Raw genomic sequence first — 19,609 nt, 5'->3', positions numbered from 1 at the left:
ATTACGAGCTGGTGTAGGTGATCTTACATCACTGACAGTTTTTTATCTCAAAGGGAAGGAGTCTCGTAGTCCAAACCCGAGTTGGGTAACAAATTACTACAATAGAGTTATCCGGAGTGCTCCAGGAGTGGTGAATCACCGTGGATGCAGCAGGCAGAGGTGTGCCTGTGCTGTGCCTGCTCTGGTGCTGGTGGGAAAGTGCAGCGGGGCCGTGCTCTCCCCACACTTGGGGTGCAGCAGCTCGGCCGCTCCTAGCTGCTGGCGAGGCGTTGGGCTCTCCCATTCACCCCTCGGCGCCCTGGGCTTTGCTGGGATGTGACTAAAGGGATAAAAACTTCAGACCAGAGATTTTACAACAATGAAAAAGTGAAAAATTGAGCAATAAGAAGCCGCGTGACTTCATAGGACTCTTCCCCTCCCGTTTTGTGAGTCTCCTTGCTGTGACCGTGTGCTGCTGAGCAGGGCTGGAGGCACGGTGCCCTGGTTTGGGACCAGCTCTCACCTGGAAGAGTGGCTTCAGCCAGCTAGCAAAGCCCAAAGGCTTTAACAAACAGTGCCAGCGTGTGCAAGGTTTTTCTTGATACGACTTGTTTTTACCTTAAAGCCGCATGGTTACGTGCCTTGCTGTGCAGGAGGAAGGTGAGGAGTAGTGAGAAACCGGCAGCCTCGCGGTACGTACGTGAAATTCTTGCTTTTGGAGCTGACCCTCTAGAACAGTGCTGGTTGTGTGCACGGTTCTGCGAGTCAGGTTCTTCCTACTGCACTGACTTGGGGCCTTGCACAGGAGACAAACCGAAGCCACTGGAGACAAGTAATAACTTGTGAGGCTTTTGAAGCAGCAGGAGGGAGATGTTTGTATATTAGGAAGCAGGATCGGTGGCTGCCTTTCCATGGCAGGACGAGTTGGGACTCCTGGAGCTGGCTTCGTAGCACCCAGAGTCGTTTTAGGTCTTAATTGAAGAGCCAGAAGGTTACCTGAAAACCTGAATGAACAAGATTGGCAGAGGTGTGAGTTCTGGAATCATTCCTTCATTTCTTTAACGTAGCCTTGTCTTGTTTCTGTTCTTGGCAGGAGCCCTTGTACTGATGAACTCCCTGCAGCCCTTCATCATCCCAGGACGCAGGGTGGAAGGGGAAGGGGATCCTTCCCCAAGCTGTGCGTGTGCCCAGGGAGGCCGGGGGGCTTGTTTCGTTTTACTTTTAAGGCTTGCCTTCAAGATGTAAAATGAAAGGGCTTTTGGGCTCGTCCTGTTCTTTTCCTAGGCTTTCACAGGAGACTTTTCCTCGTCTCCTTTCCAGCTGCCTTCGTCTCTGCTCCTAGCAAAGCCAGTCGTGCCGTCTTCTTCCTCGTGCCTCCTGAGCCTTCCACGGCACAGCGCTGTGCAGCCGAGCGCCCCTACTCGTGTGCATGGGTACTTAGAGGTGCAAACAGGTTTTTACTGGTGCTCTGTCATTTGGGTATTCCTTCCACGTTCATCTTTGATGGAGATCTGACTCCGGCTCATTATTTTAGTTTGCATAAGTGCTGAATTTAGGCTTTACTTTTAACCTGCTTTTACTTAATTGGCAAACAAACAAGGGGGAGGGGGCATACGGTGTGCACGTAGCACCTGCCAGTGGGTACAGAGATCCCTCCCCAACCTGGAGTTTTACCATTTTTCCCTCTGCTAATAACAGATCTGGCTCCAGCCACCAGTTTGTGCGTGCGCAGGGCTCCTGTAAGGACCGGGAGCGTCACATTTGCTCCTGCAGGCAGGGCTGCTCGGGCAGGGTTGCCTTTCTTCACGGTCACCTCGCCCTGGAGCTGAGCCCCAGGAGCCTCCTGGGGGGTTCCTGCACTGAAGGTGACCATTTCGGAGCCACCTGCCTGCCCTGCTGCTTGCTCTGAGTCTGGAAGGCAGAGCCTGGAGGGCTGCGTCCATCGGCAGGCTGGGGGCAGCAGATGACAGCCTCTGTGAGCGAGGCTGGGATTGCTGAGGGGTTTTGGCCTTCGTTGCCATGCGCTGCATCACCAGAGACCTCTTCTTTAAAAATCTATAACAAGATCAATTCCTGCGCTGAATTACAGCAAAGGTCAATGCCGGCGACCCGACTTTCTCATCGCTGTACAAGCCTGTTCCTACGGCTGCTGCAAAGCTTGTGTTTTATTTAAACGAGCAGGACAGAGCAGGGCAATCCCCCTGGAGGAGTCTGCTGTGGATGCACGCACGAAGGTGAACAGGCTGAGCGATGCTCTGATCTGTCCTTGCTGGCGTTAAGGTTTGTTTCTGGGAAAAATCATCCCAGAACACGCAGCTTTTGCCCTGTAGAGGCTGGATCAGCCTGCTTGGTTTTCCAAGGAGGCGTGTGGGTGGGATTTTTGGGGAGCTTAATTTACGTAGTCCTTTCGTAAGGTCTCCTGATACCTGGTAGCTGCTGGAATGGTCTTCAGAGCAGCCAGCTTCGCTGAGACTTTTATATTTGCATTTGGGAGTGCTTCATTACTTGATGCTTTGTGGATTGTGTAACTTCTCGGACGTGCTTTGCAGATCTGGCTGATGTTGAAGACTTAGCTGCTGTGTGGAGATGGAAAGCTGGTGTCCGCATCCCTGTGCTGGTTAGGCTCTGTGCTGTGTTCTTCGGAAGGACAAATTGTGCTCTTTGTCCTGAAGCAATGTAAGGTTCCTCTTCAAAAGTGCTTGAGGAAGGTAGAGTTGGATTGTCCTTGTTGCCATCGCCACCATGGCATGGACTTCTCCCGGTTCCTGTGGTTTCTTTTAAAATCTGTTTAAGAAAAAAAAAATCTTTCTTAAATCCAGTTGACTTGGTTCCAGTTGACAGATGACTTTAATGTAAGTAAATGTCCAGCTCTAAACTGAGACGTGGCTTTAGTTGGGCTAAATGTCGGACTCAGCTCTCAGGCTGGCCTTAATTGTAGCTTTTATGTTGACAGCAGGTAGGTAGAGGTGTGGAAAGAGGAGGCTAGCTTGTGGCTTTCCTCTGGCTACTCCAGGACGTCTGCCCAGTTTGCTTTGCAGACGCTCTCCTTTGATCAAACGGAGGCTCTCCAGGCTATGAATGTCTAAAAAGCAGGAAGAAAGCCGAATTTGTCTCCAATCTGCAGAAAACTGAGAGAATCTTTCCAACGCTACTGAAGAGATGCAAATAATGGGAGGCTGCCTGGTGTCTGTCCTGGCTAATTCACCCACCGGCTGAATCATTGCACGAGGTGAAGGCAGCGTTACAGGCTTTATGGCTGCTTGCTTCAAGGAAATGTAGTTGATGAAAACGTTTCAAGCTTTTGGAGCAGAAAGGTTCATTACAGCCCTGTACCCAGCCTGGTTGTGGAAGCGAGGTATAAGGGCAGAGTCTATTAGCAGCAAAAATAATGCCTCGCTTTCAACTGCGGAGAAATGGTTGAAACTGCTGAATAAAAAATGGAATTATTTAGATCCTTACAGAGGCAGCAGGAAACTGGAACCACTGCGCTTATTTTAAGCCGCCAACTCTGAAACTGTGAAGCTGCAGTTTATAAATGTTGTAGGTAGGACACTTTAAAAACAAAACAAACAGCAGCGCTCAGCTGGAGCTCGTTTTGTTCCTGTGCCTTTCCCTGCTGCAGTCCAGTGGCCTCGCTGCGGTGGTTTCCCTTCTGCTCTGCTGGTTGCTCATCATTTATTACAGACCTCGCCGTGCCCGTTTCACGAAATTTCATGAAACACGGAGCTGACCGATGTCTCACTCCTCTTGTGTTAATTTTTTTCCTCTTCTGTCCACCCCTTCCACTTCCTTAGGCTTGTTTCCATTTTTGACTTAATCTTTTATTTTCCTTACCCGAAGTACACGTCTGGTTTCCAGCCAAGATTTCACTCCGGTCGGTGTTTTTGCTCGTATTCCTGCCTCTTCTCAGGCTTCCTTTGACCGGGCAGAGCAGCAGTGCTTGGAGCTTCGTTATCTGCTGGGGTCTGGCGCAGCCCCTCGCTTTCACGTTCCGTTATCCCCGGCTGAACAGGCTGCAGACAGCTCGAGAACCTCGGGGATTGCTTCGAGAACCTCAGGAATTGCTTCGAGAACCTCAGGAATTGCGAGATAGCAGGCGTAGGAAGGAGAAGTGATTGTGAGCGAGCCGTGCCGTGCCGTGAGGAGGCAGCAGTGGCCGAAGCTTTGTCTCCTCCGTGACACCCCGCTGACAAGCTGAACTGCAGGTTTGCTGAGCCTATCTGAAGCGAGCAGCTCAAGCACTGCGCTTATCTCGTGCGGCCACGAGCTGCTGCTGGAAGTGAGCTGAGATTTGCATCGAGCCTCTGCGGCTGTCGCGTGGTTATCAGTGAGCAGCGCAGGGGCTCTCACTGCTCTGTAGCAGCCCGGGCTTCTTAGGCTCACCTTGCAGTGTGCCTGGCCCCCTGTGGTCTGTTTTTGGGGTTCCTCCATGTCTGCCCCCCATTCCCAGCCTGCAAGAATTATCTTATTATTATTATTAGAGATGTTCTGATTTGTTGTCTGCATGGATTTGGAAGCTGAGACTCTCCATCTGTTTCATGTACTTAACCAGGAAGCCGCTGATGAAGTTGTCCTGAGAAGGGACGTGATCGTGCAAGTGCTTTGCCTGGTGGTGTGGCAGTCCTGGCCTAAAAGCAACACCTGCCCCCCAAAATGCCCCAAATCTACCTGCTCTGGACTCACCACTGCTCTTCCTCATGAAGAAGGGAAGCAATTGCTAAGTTGTATGAGCAACGAGAAGCTTTCTTGCTGCGTTAGGTATTGTCTGAAGGACGGCGTGGTTCTGTACAACACCACACTCACTAATCCTGATGGATGCGATAGGGAGAGCCCGGTGTGGGGTCGGGAAGATGCCACAGAAGGGCCTGGAGCCCCTCTGCTGCGAGGAGAGGCCAGGAGAGCTGGGGCTGCTCAGCCTGGAGCACAGGAGGCTCCCCCTGCCCCCTGTCGGAGCTCCGGGGGCTCCAACTGGGAGCAGAGGGACCCGTGGGGTCTCCAGTCTCAACCAGGCTGGGATTCTGTGAAATTAATGCCTTTCCATTGAAGGTTAAAGGTTCCTGGAGCTGCATCTCCCTACCTCTGAGAATGAGCTTCTGGGAAATTGGAGTGATGTCCTGCAACTTGGAACACCCACAGAAATGAAGCCCAGCTCCAAACTCGTTTAACTTACTGGGGAAAAAGCAAACAAACAAACAAAACCCCTTGGTTTAGTTTGTGCATAAAAAAAAAAGAAAAAAAGAGGTCACAGACTTGGTGTGTCTGTGCACAAAATGTAAAATGTCAGCAGTTGAGGCGCCCTCTTTTTGGGAGGATAAATGCAGACTTTCCTCTTCATGTGACTCCCTGCAAACGCAGCGCCGAAGGACGATGACTTTGCATCTCTCTGCTCCCTGCTGCCCTGTTCCCTTCTGCCTCAGTGCCCACCGCTAAGTGCTCCTGAGAGCCTCAGCTAAGAACAGCAGGCTGGGTGAGGACGAGAGAAATGGCACGATGACCGAGCTGTCTGCGTCTCCCAGTCGGAGACTGTTCTGCACGGGGCTGGGAGCTGATTTTAAAGGAGCGAGGGGATCTGGTGAAACGATATTCCTGCTAATAATTCCCTGTGTCCATGTCTCCTCTAAACAAAACCAGGAGAAAAGTTGCTTTGTTTCTTTTTCCACTTAGATGCTCTCACCTCTTTGCCATGAAAGCTGCTCCCACTTTGCTTTGGTGGGGGCAACGCGTACTGGGGGTACTGCTCCTAATAACCCAGAAGGTTGAGGGGACTCAGCCAGCGCCTCGAGCCAGCTGCGGCTCTGTTCGAGCATCAGACAGGCCTTCAAGTATCATTTTTGGGGGGCAGCATCCCCTGCGCCCACGTGCCTGTCTTCCCCTTTCGCCATCCTCAGCCGAGACGCAGGGAATCTGGGTCAGACCGCTCATAAATTTGAACTCAGCCTCTGCGTGCCCGGAGGCGCGTACGCCGCGGCGCAGCGTGAGCAGCTCCAAAATGGCAACACAAAGTTCAGGAAACAAATTCCACTCTTCCCTAGATGGGAAGCTGAGAGGCGGCGGCTTATGCAAGCGCTGTTTGTGTCCCTCCTGCCTGCAGAGGGTGGCTGCAGGAGATGATGGTTCTTGAAAGTTGCTCCGCTGGGGTACGTAAAATAAAACTCGTGCGTGGAATTGCCAGTCAGATTTCTTTCTAGGACTTTTGGTCTGGCTGCAGCCCACTCCCCACAGCAGGCAGACTTGATGTGAGCTGCTGGGAGTGCCTGGAAAGGAGCTCGCTGCAGGTGGGGGCTGAGAATTGGGTAAATAGCTGGAGATGGAGGACAGGGGTCTGTGATAACTGATGGAAACAGCGCTGCTGCTTTCGGCTCAGCTACCAGGAGATGGCTTTGTATGGAAAGGAATAGGTTGCTCGCTGGGCACACAGACTGAGCACAAAGCAGAACAGATGGGGCAGATACTGGCTGTAACGGACCAGCTGCTGCTGGAACACGAAGAGGCCTTGAACAAACCATTTTTGGGAACAGAAGTGAGGAGAAGGAACGTAATTGATTTGCTGCGGAGTAATTTGAAGACTTCCTGGAACAGATCGAAGAACGCCTGGCTACCGGAAAGCTCCCTTCCTCCTCTGCCATACAGCTGACCCTGCGGGGCCACCGGCACCACGGGCTGCTCCTTCCCACACCTTGCCCCCGAGCACGGCGCCTGCTTGACCCTGGCAGTCCTTTGAGGCCCTCCAAGGGATGCAGACCTTGAGTCACGCAGGCTGCAGTTACACCATCGCTTCTTACTCCCCGCGCCACTTAGCAGACGTCAGGAGCGCAGCAGCTGTCTTGCAGATGAAGAATTATTGAATATTTTGTTAACTGCTGCCTTCTGAAACCTCCGTCACTGCTCGGTTTTCCCTTTCATCCTGTAAGTTGATGTCAGAATTCTCATTCCGAGTGCTCCTCTGTGTGCCTGGCTCGCCCAGCCGCGTAACGCCCAGCGCATCGTGTCTTGGTGGATGCTCCCGAACACCTCCTGTGCACAGCCAACTCTTCTCTATGGATGAACATGGTGCAGAAAGCATCTGACTTCCTAAGCTGGGCAACACGCGGTTATTTTGTCAGTTTTCTTCTACCCTTGTGCAGAATTTGTGCAGCCTCCTCACCCTCCTGCCCTAGCTGTGAGCTGGGTGCTTTATGTGCCAGGGAGACGGATTCTCTGTTTGCTGCAAAACACAGCGTGGCTGTTATTAGTTGCATTGATTTTTTTTTTTTGTTCGTTTCTGCATTCCTTATTAAGTTAAATATAGACAAGGAAATGTCCTGCTGATAAGCCTGCGTAACCTCATTATTATTTATTTTTCCCCAGAAACTAGATTGCTTTCATGTCCCAGTCCTACATGGGTCTGAAACGGAGACGTTGTCAATGCTGCTTCATGGCAACTGTTCATTACGGTGCCACTTTTTTCTTTTAATCAGGAACAAAAACTGCAGGATGTGAATCTAGCAGCGGCTTGGGATGGAATATTTGGGTGCCAGAGGACGATCTGGGTGGGATCAGCACTGACTCGGGTTTAGTAACTCCTGTTGGCTTCCCCAACGCGTTCCCGTGGCGCCTTGGAGGAGTTTGCTATGTTAATTGGCGTGCAATTGCTTAGGCTTAGAGGAACGATGATGGAATATCTCAGTGGAGCAAGACCAAGGTAATTTCTGGGCCATCAAAGTATTGCTTAGGAGCTTTCTCTGACTGCAAAGCAGTGATTATGGCAGTACGCGGCCACGTGCGGTCTGCTGCTGGCTGTGGACGCCCGCTCGGTTTGGATGGTGCAGGGGAGGGGATGCTAAATGTTACAGGGCTCCTCTGTAGGGCAGTTGGGTAATAGTTTCCATCGGAGTGGGAGGATGGGAGATGTCTTGCTGCTTGGACAGACCCTAAATTAAGCTGTCAGGAGGAAACGCTGCTAAAAGGCCCCTCCTGTGCTCGAAACCAAAATAGCAGGAACGTTTAATCTGTGTGAATGGTGTGAGCTGGGAGCTCGGTTCACTGACTGCCATCTATCGCTGATGAGCCTTTGGGGTGAGGTTAAAAAGAGAGGTTTTCCTAAATGCCACCTCCACGTTGTAAACCTGCCTGCCGTGAAGGACAGGAGCTGGAGTCCTCTCCTGGAGCCCGCTGTGTCCGTGCAGCCTCTGCGTGTCGTCTCCCCGGGTTGTTGGCTGTTCTGCAGCAAGTTCCTCACCTCAGCCTTGATCCTTGCATTTCCTAGTGGCATCGTAAAGCAGCTTCCTGAAAATTTTGAATATTGGTTTCTTCTCTGTGCGAACTGAAGCTTTCAGAAGAAAAGGTTGAAATGTTCCTGGCATCAAACGTTCTCTGAGATACTGATCTCAAAGCCACCGTTTCAATTGGAAGCACGAGGGGGTAAGATGGTGCGTCTCAAACAGCGTTAGCATGGAGCTCCTTCTGAAAGAGCAAGTTGAGCCTAAATCCTGTTCTGAGACTTCTGTTTGTGTAAAAAAAAAAAATAATAATAATAAAAAAATACAGCTGGTCTTGATAGCAATAACCCCTTCAGCTGGGGCCCTGCACGAAGTGCTGAATCTCCAAACCTTTCACCTCCGGGTTTGCAGTAAGCGGTAACTCCTCGGTGCCGTTATCTGACCCACAGAACAGCAGCTGCTGCTTGGAGTCTGATCCGGCTTGAAGCTTGACCTTTGAAGGGAAGAAAGAAGAGGTTTTAACTGAATTAGTTCCCCTAGCATACTTGCATGTGGTTACGTAGACACCAGCATCAGTGTAAAACCATTGTCTGTAAAGAATGCCGAGCGTTGCCTTGCCCAGCTCGAGCCCGTAGGTATGTCAGCGGCCGTATGCTGCTGATGAAGAATTTCCCGTAGCCCAAGGAGTAGGAGCCTTTGTGTTGGAACAAGGGGGCTGTGTTCTGCCACCCCAGCATTAGGCAGTGACCCCAGAGAGCAGCGTAGTGGCTGCATGGGTCAGCCCTTCATTAGCAGCACACAAACGGCCTTTGTGTGTGTGGCTGCGCGGGCGCCGTTCTGCAGCCCCACCGCCTCTGGTCCCAACCTGGCTCCGTGGTCCCGTCCCATGTGTTGGGAACTGGCCATAAAATGATGAACCGCTTGAGCTGAGCTCCTCCTCATCCTTTTGTTTAGGTGAATTTGTTGTTGTTGGAGCTCTAAACCTTCCTTCCCAAACCTTCCTTCCTATCCTTGTCCCGTATTGATGAATGGGGCGCTCCTGCCTCACCTTGCTGGGCTCCTGAAGCAGAGGGCATCTTTCTCTTAGAGAGGTTCTCCACGCTGGTAGAGGTTCTCCACGCTGGTTGTGCACCTAAGGAGCATTGTTGTGGTTGGCATCATCTTGCTTTGTTCTTCCAAGCATAGACAAAAACTCAAGGAAGCGGAGGTCCTGTAGTAGGAGTTGTAAGTATGCGGCTTCAGATGCAAATGGACGGTTGGTCTCTGCCTTTCACAACCTGACGGTTTTTGCTGAAGGCTAAAATACAAGAATCGAGCTTTTTATTCCTCTGGTATGCCGGGAGCACTGCGTGTGCACAACTGGCCTGCGAGGAAGTTCAGAAATGTGCCTTGTGCCAGGCAGGAGCAGTGGGCTTCTCTTCTTTGTACGGCTTCAGATTTGCTTCAGCTTCTGTTGGGTCTTTGCTAAGAACTGCATAAGGATGAAATCTGAAAAAAATAATTAATTATGGGTGTATATAATTGTTTATGGGTGTATTCATTACGTCAACCTGAACGCCTTTGCTGCAGAGCAGTTGAATTGGGTTAGGTACATCTTCTGTATAGTGTGAGGAACTTGAATTGAAGCAGAGATATAAATTGGGGAGGAAAAGGAAGATGGTGAGTCTTTCTCCTTCGTGTTCTCCTTTATGTTCTTTCTCCTTCGTGTTCATGATCGTGTTATAGCTTTCTGCATGATGTGGATGTCTATTCTCCACTACACTTTTTTCTCCGTAAACATCGTTAAAACTTCACCTTCCAGCACAAATCCCAGGGCTAGATTGGGTTTGGCGGCATTAGCAAGGTTTGCTGAGGACAGAACCGCCCAGCTGGACCCTATCTACGGGATCAGAAGCATCCCTGAAGTATACATCAGAGATTATGTAAAATCCTAATCTCCATAGGGGAGGCTGGGTGGAGTCCAGCCCAAGAACTAAATTCGCTTGCGTCACTTCTCTTCCTGCTGCTGGGGATATGTAATTAACTCGCAGATCTGGGGCAGGGCACCAATCAATATAAGATTGTGTTTGTGCTGGCCAGGTATTTTTTTTTTTTAAGGTTCTGATAAAACATCACGTGGTAGGTTTTACTGCCTGAGCATGACACGGTTCGGGTGATCTGGCTTGTTTGTTTGCCTCTGGAGTGTGGTGGGGGTTTGGAAACATCTGGGAATTGGTGCGCACTGAGGTGGCTGTGACTTTGTGTGTTAGGTATCATCAGCAAAACTGAGCACGCTTAAAAGGTCTCTTACTAAAACATGCTTGTTTCTTGTTCTTCTCCCCCAAATGGCTCTGTAGGTCGCAGAGGTGCTAAAACATGGCTGACTTGGATCACAATCTCAGTCTCGCGGACGCTCTGACCGAGCCACCGCCTGAGATAGAGGAAGAAGTGAAAAGGGACTTCATTGCCACTCTGGAAGCAGAGAAGTTTGATGATGTGGTCGGAGAAACAGTAAACAAAACAGACTATGTTCCTCTGCTGGATGATGACGATGCAAAAGCTGGAGGCAAAGCCCATGCAGACAGCAATCAGGTGGAACGTAAGTGTCTTGGTACAGAACAAAAAGCTGCACCGCGTGGCATCGCAGAACGCTTTTGCTTATTGTGTCACTGCTAGGCCCACTGAAGCAGGACTTCGATGCGTTGCTGGTTTTAGTCCGAACAGTTTATTTTAAGAGCAAGGAACTGAGATCAAATTTGTCTCTTCTTCTGCTCTGCCTTCTGTTCGGCTCTTCAGCAAGCAAAATAAGCGATCGCTCCTACTCGGCAGAAGATGCTCTTACTTAGATGAATGCTTTGTGGGCTGCCTGGGGCTTCTCGGAGAAAGCACTGCCCGAAGTGTGTGAGTGCTGCACTGTAGCTACGTTTACAGTCCTGTCCATCTCAAAAATGAGAATAGGGCAAGGTTTGGTAACTGCCACTCCAGATAACAGCAAGTCCAAGGCATAAAGATGGAAATGAAGGCATGTTTTGCCTTCTTTATGAAGGCATAAAGCTCTTGTTGCTGCTGTGGTCTACAGGTTGGCATCTTCACGAGGCCCCTGCTGCTGGGAGCTTCAGCCTCGAGTGCTTAACAGCTACAGCTGCTTCTGCCCGCTGATCCGAGGGGCTGCTTGTTTTGATTCCTTGCTGCCACGTACATGCTGCTCCTGTATATACAGGGAAATGTGGTGGTGTATCTGCTGGTTCTCAACACTTACTGGCCCAGTTGCTATTTCCTGGTGTTAGTAACCTTATCAGAAACTACTTAGGAAAAGGAGAGGTTTAAACAGATACTTCCCTGGCTGGATAAAAAGAACAGTGAGACGTAAGGGGTCCTCCACTGTTTATTTCTCAGCAATTTTTCTCCCTCCCCCTGAAATTAGTCACCTTTGACGTGTAGTGCTTTGACTTCCATTTATTTTTCCCTTGATCTCTGCCATGTTAAAAAAAAAACAAAAAAAGAAAGAAAAAAAAGATTGCTCCTAAAGAGGTAACCTGGTGATTTCTTTCAGAAGAATTTTTTTTGCCTTAATCTTCCTGCTCACTAATGCTGCTGAAGGTGGGATGTACAGAGAACTGTAATGATCACCCGTCAGAATAAATAAGACCTCCAGGAGTATGGAGTGGGGATTTACACAAAGGGAATTTCTGTTCTGTTTTAAGGCACTTATTTGCATTGTTTAGAAGTGAGTCAGGTGCCCCGTAGTACAGAAAAATATAATTTAGAATTTTCCTGTGCTAGCATAGTTCATTAAACGGTAACAAACAATTAGGAAGGAAGGAAGTGGGCAGAGATTGTAAAACTTGGAGCTTTGGTCTATTCAGATGCGTGTTATCGTACTCAATTATAGGAACTCTAATGACAGCTATTTTGTAGCTCAGCGTTGCAGAAACACGAAGACTTGTTAACATTTTTGCATGGGGTTTAAGGATATTTTAAAACAATTCCTTATTCTTTAAGTTGCAGATTCTAGGCTATCTCAGCACCAGAATTTTCCAGTTGCTGTTAAAATCATTGTATTACCAGCTTCAGATTTTAGGTCCCCCCAGATGTGCATCCCTTGACCAGTACCATCGGGACTCGGCGTTTCAAATAATTTCAGACTCAAGGAGCAGGTGTAACGAGGCCTTTTGGGCTTGCTCAGTAATTAAAACTTGCTGAGCTGCCCTGGGAGAAGACTGCCAGGTCCTGGGCAGAATGGAGGCAAAGATTTGAGAGCAGGACTTGTTTCTCCTTGCTTGGCAGGGGGGGGCTGCAGTTCCTGCATCTGTGTTCCCGGTCTGGAGATCGGTTTCTCCCTTTTTTGGGATAGCTGGAGAACAATTCTGAGCATTATCTAAATCTCTGGCAAGATCAAAACAAGACCGTAACTAACAGAACTGGAGAGCTTGCTTGCTTGGAGGGGATGAGATAAGGTTTTTCAGCGTTGCCACCTCGTACGGGGCGGTTGGGGTTTGCCAGGCTCCACAGTTCATAATGGTGTCAGTTTACTGCAGGTGAGTCTTAGCATCTGATCCTGTTACGTCTCAATTTGTCTCATCTGGTTTTCCCCAAAGCGCTAAGGATCCCTGTTTCTTTGGAGAGATTTCTGCCACGTTTATAAATGCTTTTTGTAAAAAAAACCACAAAACATAAAGTTCGATGTCCTGGTTCTTACTGGGGCTATAAAACAGGTGAGCCCCAGGTGTGGGGTGAGGCTTTGCAGAGGGGAAGCCGCCCTCTGCTGCAGCTCCTGGGGGCGTTGGGCACGAGGCTTCTGCCTCCGGGCTGCACAGCGCCCTGCTGTCCTCGGGGAGAGGAGCGCAGCAGTCGTGGATCGGGCTCTGCAGCCCCTGCCTGTTAGTTTATTTATGCTGAAAGGCACAAATGTGGTCCGACAGCACGGCCTCGGTACTGACGTTGCCTCTCCCCAGTCAGAAGAGGTTTCGTCACGCGTCCTGGCGGGCTCCAGCTCTTCCATCGCTGCTCCAGGATTTTTTTTTTTCCACTCTTTTCTGAACTCAGGAGCCAGATCAGGCAAGTCCAGTGGTCAGATGGACCCCAGCTCAGACCAGTAAACTCCAAGTGCAGAGAGGTAAAGAAGAAAAAGTGATGAGCAGTTGTCAGCTAAATGTGTCCTAGGTGAAGCTTTAATGATAATTAATTTCTCAAGTATCATTGGAAAGGGTTTTATTCCTTCTGGCACCTGGCTGGGCATCATAACTTGGTGAATTCTGGGGTAATCCTCTTAGGGCACCGTGGTCTTTACGTAATGCTGAAGGATTGCTATGGGTGCATGCGGGGCTTTGTGCTGTTTGCAGCAAGCTTCCCTCACCAGTTCCAAGTCCCAGGTTTTGTCCCCAGGAATTTAGGGGATGCTTTGGAGCTTCCCACCAAAGTCCCGGAGCAGTTTCCAGATGGACACGAGGGCAGCTCTCCGCTGGGTTTACCTAAAGTAAGGGATTTGCATCTTTGGGTGGGAGTGAATGCTAGCTGAGAGGCAAAAGCAACACTGTAAGAGCTTTCATAGGGCAGCAGCGCTCCTGTGGGATGAATTTCGGGTGAGGACCCACACCGTGTTTCTGCACGGCTGCATCGTGTAGTTCAGGACAAAGCTGAGTCCGTGCCGTAGCTGCTCGTGGCCTCGAGCACGTCGATGCAGACATGCACATCCTGTGCTCACCCAGCTCCCTAATTCAGAGGTGATTTTTAGAGGAAAGCAAATCCTGGGCAGGGTGCGAATGCTGGAGGAAGGCCTCTGGATTAGCCATGGGCGGTCACGTTGGGGCTTCTCACCACGAGATGGCTCTGCTGGCGCTGCGCGGTGCTGCCGGCTGGACCCTGCTGAGCAGCAGGACTGAGCCGAGCTGAGCAGGGCTGAGCTGAGCTGAGCATCCTCCTGGTGCAGGAACAAATCACATCCCCAGAGCCTGGAAGCTGGAGCCAAACCGCAGCGCTCCCCTCCTGTCGTTTCCCTTTCCGCAGGAGGAGTGAGCTTCTCTCGCAGGGGACTGCAGGCCTTGCTTTTGCAAGCGTGAATCATTGTACAAAATTGTACAAAAGCAAGCACTGAGCATGGGCTGAGCTTTTTAATCTGCCCGTGCCCCCTTGCAGAGGGTTTCCGTCGGGCACTTTGTACCCAAAGTGTGCAGGCAGTCCCGAAAAGCCAGGCACTGCCCTTCTGCGTGCTCCTGAGCAAAGCCGCCCGCGCCCTGGGTTGGTCCCTTCCCACTGCTCGAGGAGCCGGGAGCCTTGGGCATCATCTTGATAAGCTGAAGTGTTCTTGACATGTTTTCAATGCTCTCTGAAATAAAGTGCTGGAATTGATCTGGCTGAGTTAGCTGACAAAGCAGGATGATTGGATTTTTTTTAGGGCAGTCGTTTTGCACAGACTGTAGGATCTCCGGGGTAATTGAGTTCAGCTAGCCAGCCCTGCTTGCCACCTGGGATTGAACACCATCGAAGGCAGTGGTCCTCCAGCTGGTGAGACTTCCCAGCTTCCTACTGCAGGAGGAAAGGAGAGGGGAGGAGAAGGGGCAGGGCAGAGCAGGATTTGTGTTCCTGCCCTGCTGCCTGTGGATGCCTGACCCGCCGGCACAGCCCTGCGTCTGCCAACGCGCCCAGCAGCCCGAGTGTGCTTCTCAACGCCCTGGCGTCCCAGAAACACAGAACCTAGCGAGCCCTGGCTGCCTTTAAAGTCAAATTGTCTTTAATTCTGATGGTTAGAAGGGGAAGCTTGGAAATGTGATCCGAGTGCTTACATCCTACGGGAATGCCGTCAGGCAAGCTGAGCTGTGAGCCGCCTTACGACTGCGGGAGATGAGCTTGACGCCTGTTCTGAAGCTGTTTGGAGGCAGAATATTTAAATGTCTGAACTGAAACAGCCTAAGCTACTTATTTCAGAGTTTCCAGCTAGTTTTGACTGCGTGGTGTGCAGTTTATCAGCAGGTTTGTTCCCACCCAAGTCTTTTATCCGAGCTCTCTGACAAGCTGCATCCAACCACGTCTGCACACCCAAAGGAGCAGCAAGCTGCTGAACCATGGAGCCGAAGGGGCTGTGTCCGCAGCCTGGCTGCTGTCTCTGGTGTCCTTCGGGCCTCCAAAATCCCCTGGGTGCTCCAGCACGGCTGGTGGGAACGCGTGGAGCTGTGGTTACGCTGCCGTGCGCACCGTGCCCAGCCACCCCCGGGGATTAGGGGTTGTATCGGCGCTGCCCGCTCGCTTCAGATTATGGGGTTTAGCAAATGCTGCCTGAAATTTGTTTATATAAAAACAATCCTTTGATCCACCGGCCAGATGCAAATACCATCTTGTGATTCTGATGAGGATTATGTAGTTACAACATCTTGACAGGGTTTTTGGTTTTAAGCAATTTAGAATATGGAGGGGAGGAGCCCCGGCCCGCAGGCTGCCCGGGTGCTCTCACACTTGCGCTCGGTTACCTAAAGTGAATCTGATTGCTCCAGAGGAGCTGACCTTCAGAGGCATAAAAATCAAAACCTTCCACTGCTGGGAGTTGTTTTCATGGCAGCGCGTGTTTGATTTGACCTGATTTGCTGGAAGCTCGTCTCCCAAGGAAGCCAAACGTTAAAGGAAAGCGCTTCACCTGCTCATCGTCCTGCCAAGGCAGCGCGGAGGCACGTTGCACACGTGTGCTGGGCTCACCTTCAGGAGAGGGCCTCTCCAAACCAAAACACTCAACTGGCCACATTAAAATGAGACTTTAAGCTCAACTTTAGGTTGCCAAAGGAGCAGATGAATCGAACACCATGTCTTGAGTAGCATTTTGGTGGCTTTCTGGTTTCATTTTACATTTGCAGAGGCCTCGGTAGGGGAGGGTGTGTTGTCCTGGCTTTGATAACAGACAGCTGGCTTGGATCTCTTGCTACCTAGGAGATCAGTCAAAATGAAAGTTTTCTTCAGATGAAGTGTTTGAATAACTGAAGTGCATCAACCTGCCACGAGCACCACTGGGTGGAGGCTGTCCCCAGCTGCACACAAGCTGCTCACCCGCGCTACCAGCCCAGGCTACAAATGACCACTTTTACAACCTGAAGCTGGTATTAAAAGTATGCAAACAGTCTGAATATGCAGTATTTAGTCATGTTCGCAATCATCCAGAGTCCTGGTTTTAAGGCACCAGGAGCAGAGACCTCCCAGTGGCCGGTCGGCTGAGCGAGGCGTCACGTTCATGTTGGGATGGCTCAAAGCAGTGTGATGGTGCCCAGCCTAAACCAGAACTTGTGCTCACGTTTCCACTTGCAGATTAAGCTCCTGAAGTGTCCGTGGGTGGCAGAAGCGGGGCTGCTGCTCATTTCCCCACCACAAAAAGCCTCTTAGGACGTGTACCATGACTCGAGCCTTCAAAGCCGTGGTTGTAACAGCACTGCCAGCTCCTTCATTAAACCAGTGTTACCGCACCCACATGAGTGGGGCTCGAGAAAGCTCACAGCTCCTGCACTTGGGCTGAGCACTGGCTGCTGTGTAATGCCTTGGAGATCCCCTGTAAGACCCCGCTGTTCCCCAGGACACCCGGCCTTCCACTTGGCGAAGCCGATGTGCGAGCCGCCCCGTGCCCCCGCTCTCTCCTTGCGTGATGTGATGAGCACCCCCAGGGACTGGCAGCAGGTTTCCCAGTTACTGGCTCAGCCTGCTCTGCTGTTACAGTAAGTACCAGACCTTGTGAAGACTGACAGCAGGAGGAGCTGGTGTGTTTAACTGCTAAGAAACAGGTCCAGGGATTCCTGTAGTATTTTCAGCTACTTGAAAAGGATGTAGGTGTATGTTTTTCTATAAGCTGTCTGGCAAGTTCATGTTGGATTTCTGTAAAACACCAGCATGAGCCGCTGAACTAACTGGAAAGACTTCCCTTTTGCTTCCCCACGAGTTGGATGAAGCCCTGAAGTGCTGTGCCCGACGTCCACTGGTAACGTAGCTTTGTTTTAAAATGGCCTGGGCTCAGGGAAGGGACGGCAGCATCTCCAGCTGCCTTTTGGGGAGTGATTTGATTTGAATGGCTTTTAGGTTTCTGTAGCCATTACAGTGAGCAGAGCAAACGTCCTGAGGAGCTGGACTGCTCTTAGGGCTTGTGCCACTCGTTAAGCTTAATTAACACTGTATGGTGTCGTTTGTGGAGTGATTCCTCCCACTTCTCCAGTCCTGAAACAGCCTAAATTCACAGAGATTAAGATGAGCTTATTGAAGAAATTAGAAAACATTTTAAGATTTGGTGCTTTTTGCAAGAACGATGCCTTTCATTTATGTAAACGGCCTCGTGATGTTCACCTGTCCTGGGGGTGCAGAGACCCCGTGCTGCTGGCAGCCTGCTCTAGTACTAATGCTGGCCTAATCCAGCTGCTTCTGTAAGGACCACAGTCTGATCTCACTCGCTAAAAATAGACCAAATCCTCAAGCAGTTTGCCAAATTGGTCAGGGTGATTGACTCCCAGCAGCCCGGCGTAAAGGTTAGGGGAGAAGATAGAATTTCACCAGCGTATTTCGATGAACAGGAAAAGCTGTTTGCTTACCAGAACAAGAAGTGTGCTTCTTAAAAACATCGTGTTACTGTATGTTAATTAAATCCTGCCCAGTGAGCAGATGGCAAAGTCCAGGCTAGAGCCCAGTTCTTTGATTCTGAGGTGCCTCAACTCCCACCAGGTCTCATGTTGTTGCCACGCCGTCCAAGCTCAGTGCGTGAATCCCAGTGCCTCTTGATTTTTTTCTGTGTTGGAACAAGATTTGGAACTGAGAATATCCTTGAATGTATTCAGTAAATCTCCCGGTGGTTGCTGTCTTACAAGCTTTTGTATTTGGTTGTCTTCCACCCCAACCAACCCCTCTTTAAGTCTCTCCCTGATGTTTGCTTTAGCGATGTGCTGTCAGAGCTGAGATGGAGATCTTCAGTCCCCACCAAAAGGTGCTAGAGGGTGAGGCTGATGGCTCTGTAGCTCCTGTTTTTTTTTTTTCTTGCTGTTTTTGAAGATGGGAGTGATGTTTGCTTTCTTCCAGCCTTCAGGAAACTCTTCCAGTCACCATGAACCTCTCAAAGATACCCAGGAGTGGCCTCACAGTGATGTTGTCCAGCTTCCGCAGCACTCATGGGTGCAGCACATCAGGCCCCAGGATTTGTAAAGGGCACTTGAGTGACTAGAGGCACCGCTCACCTCTGTGTATGCTCCATTTGGAGTAAAGTTGCTTCAGGAAGTCAGACATAAGCATCTTTAGAGTAAATCTTGTGCGGAAGATTACAAGTTTTTGACTGAAAGCAGCCTTTTCAATGAGTATTTCTATGCAGCGTAGCAAGAAGGACCCCTATCTTTAGAATAGGATTAAAAATCCCAGAACACCCCTTAAAGGAAATCTGGAGTCCCAGTGGTCCAGTGCTGGCCCTTAGGAAGGTTTTATTTGGGGTGATGGTACAAATAGCCAACTGTGCCTTGGGTGTCCATCATGGGACCAGGTGCTCTGTGCCAGCTCTTCTTTTGGGGTTCGAGGTGCGCAGGCTCAGCACAACGTGGGTGCCTTCATTTCAGAAACAAATCTGGGGAAAAATTCTTTGTGTTTGATAACACCAGTGCTGCCTTGTTTTTTGGATTAAGATTGATTTCATCCAACACCAACGTTGCCTATCGTTTGTTGCAGATACTTCGGCTTCTGGGCCAACGGTTCTAGAAAATGGTGACCATGGAATAGAAGATCACCGCCCAGGTAAGTGCTTGATGTCTGAATGAATCACATCGTTGTCTGTATCTGTCCTTGGAACAGCTGTAACCTCGTTTTGACCAAATGCAGTCGTCTTTAACTAGTACTTCTCCACAAAGGGCTTTTTAAATTACCTATTTTGTTTCAAATTCTTCATAAATCTCCCATTTTCTTTTGGGTTTGAAATTGCTTATATGCATAAAGCACTCCGAAGGCACTGTGGGCATTATCCATGGCCAATGTTGGGAAGGTAACATCTAGGGCATGGATACCTTAATGGCTTTCCAGGGAATCCGTAACATTCATACCTGAGCTCTACCCTGACCCTTGTGACTTCTGCTCCCAGTGAGGCTGACGGTGAGGTTTCTTCTGAGTACGTCATCCCTTGATGCATTTTTTTCATAGCTGCCAGTGAAACTACGCTGCTCTGATCATTCTGCAGCTTCTCTTGTGCTTTTCCAGCTCCTTCCACCCTAAATAACTGCCCTTCTCTAAGTTGCTCACAATAATTTCTGTAGCAGTGTGCTGCCAAAGCCGAAACCGAGGTCTTTGGAACAGCACGAGGCCACCTCATTCTGCAAGAAACTGGTTATGAATTAAGTGGACCAGTATTTCAGACTTGCAAGGAATCTGGAAAGTAACTGATCTTGCTATCAGCATAGCATATGCTGGAGTTAGCTGTCTTTAACAGTTATATTTAGTGACAAATGCCATTTCCCTCCGATGAGACG

At 50.0% G+C, this 19,609-nt stretch overlaps 1 protein-coding gene across 13 annotated transcripts in view; it reads left to right on the top strand.

The window, feature by feature from the left end:
• MAP4 (microtubule associated protein 4) overlaps nucleotides 1-19,609 on the top strand; it is a 138,786-nt gene that overhangs the window by 35,806 nt on the left and 83,371 nt on the right. For 12 of the 13 annotated variants that reach the window (XM_038173900.2, XM_038173899.2, XM_038173898.2 and 9 more), the window contains exons 3-4: nucleotides 10,514-10,755; nucleotides 18,819-18,884. In XM_038173900.2, coding sequence (XP_038029828.2) covers nucleotides 10,533-10,755; nucleotides 18,819-18,884 — 289 coding nt within the window. In that variant the 5' untranslated portion in view covers nucleotides 10,514-10,532. Of the gene's footprint in view, nucleotides 1-5,985; nucleotides 6,117-10,513; nucleotides 10,756-18,818; nucleotides 18,885-19,609 lie in introns of those variants that run through there. The other variant, XM_027452890.3, reaches the window with a different exon arrangement.

The sequence above is a fragment of the Anas platyrhynchos genome, chromosome 2 (assembly GCF_047663525.1).
Source record: "Anas platyrhynchos isolate ZD024472 breed Pekin duck chromosome 2, IASCAAS_PekinDuck_T2T, whole genome shotgun sequence".
Lineage (NCBI taxonomy): Eukaryota > Metazoa > Chordata > Aves > Anseriformes > Anatidae > Anas > Anas platyrhynchos.
Note: the sequence above shows the minus strand (reverse complement) of the source record. Positions and strands in the feature narration are given on the sequence as shown.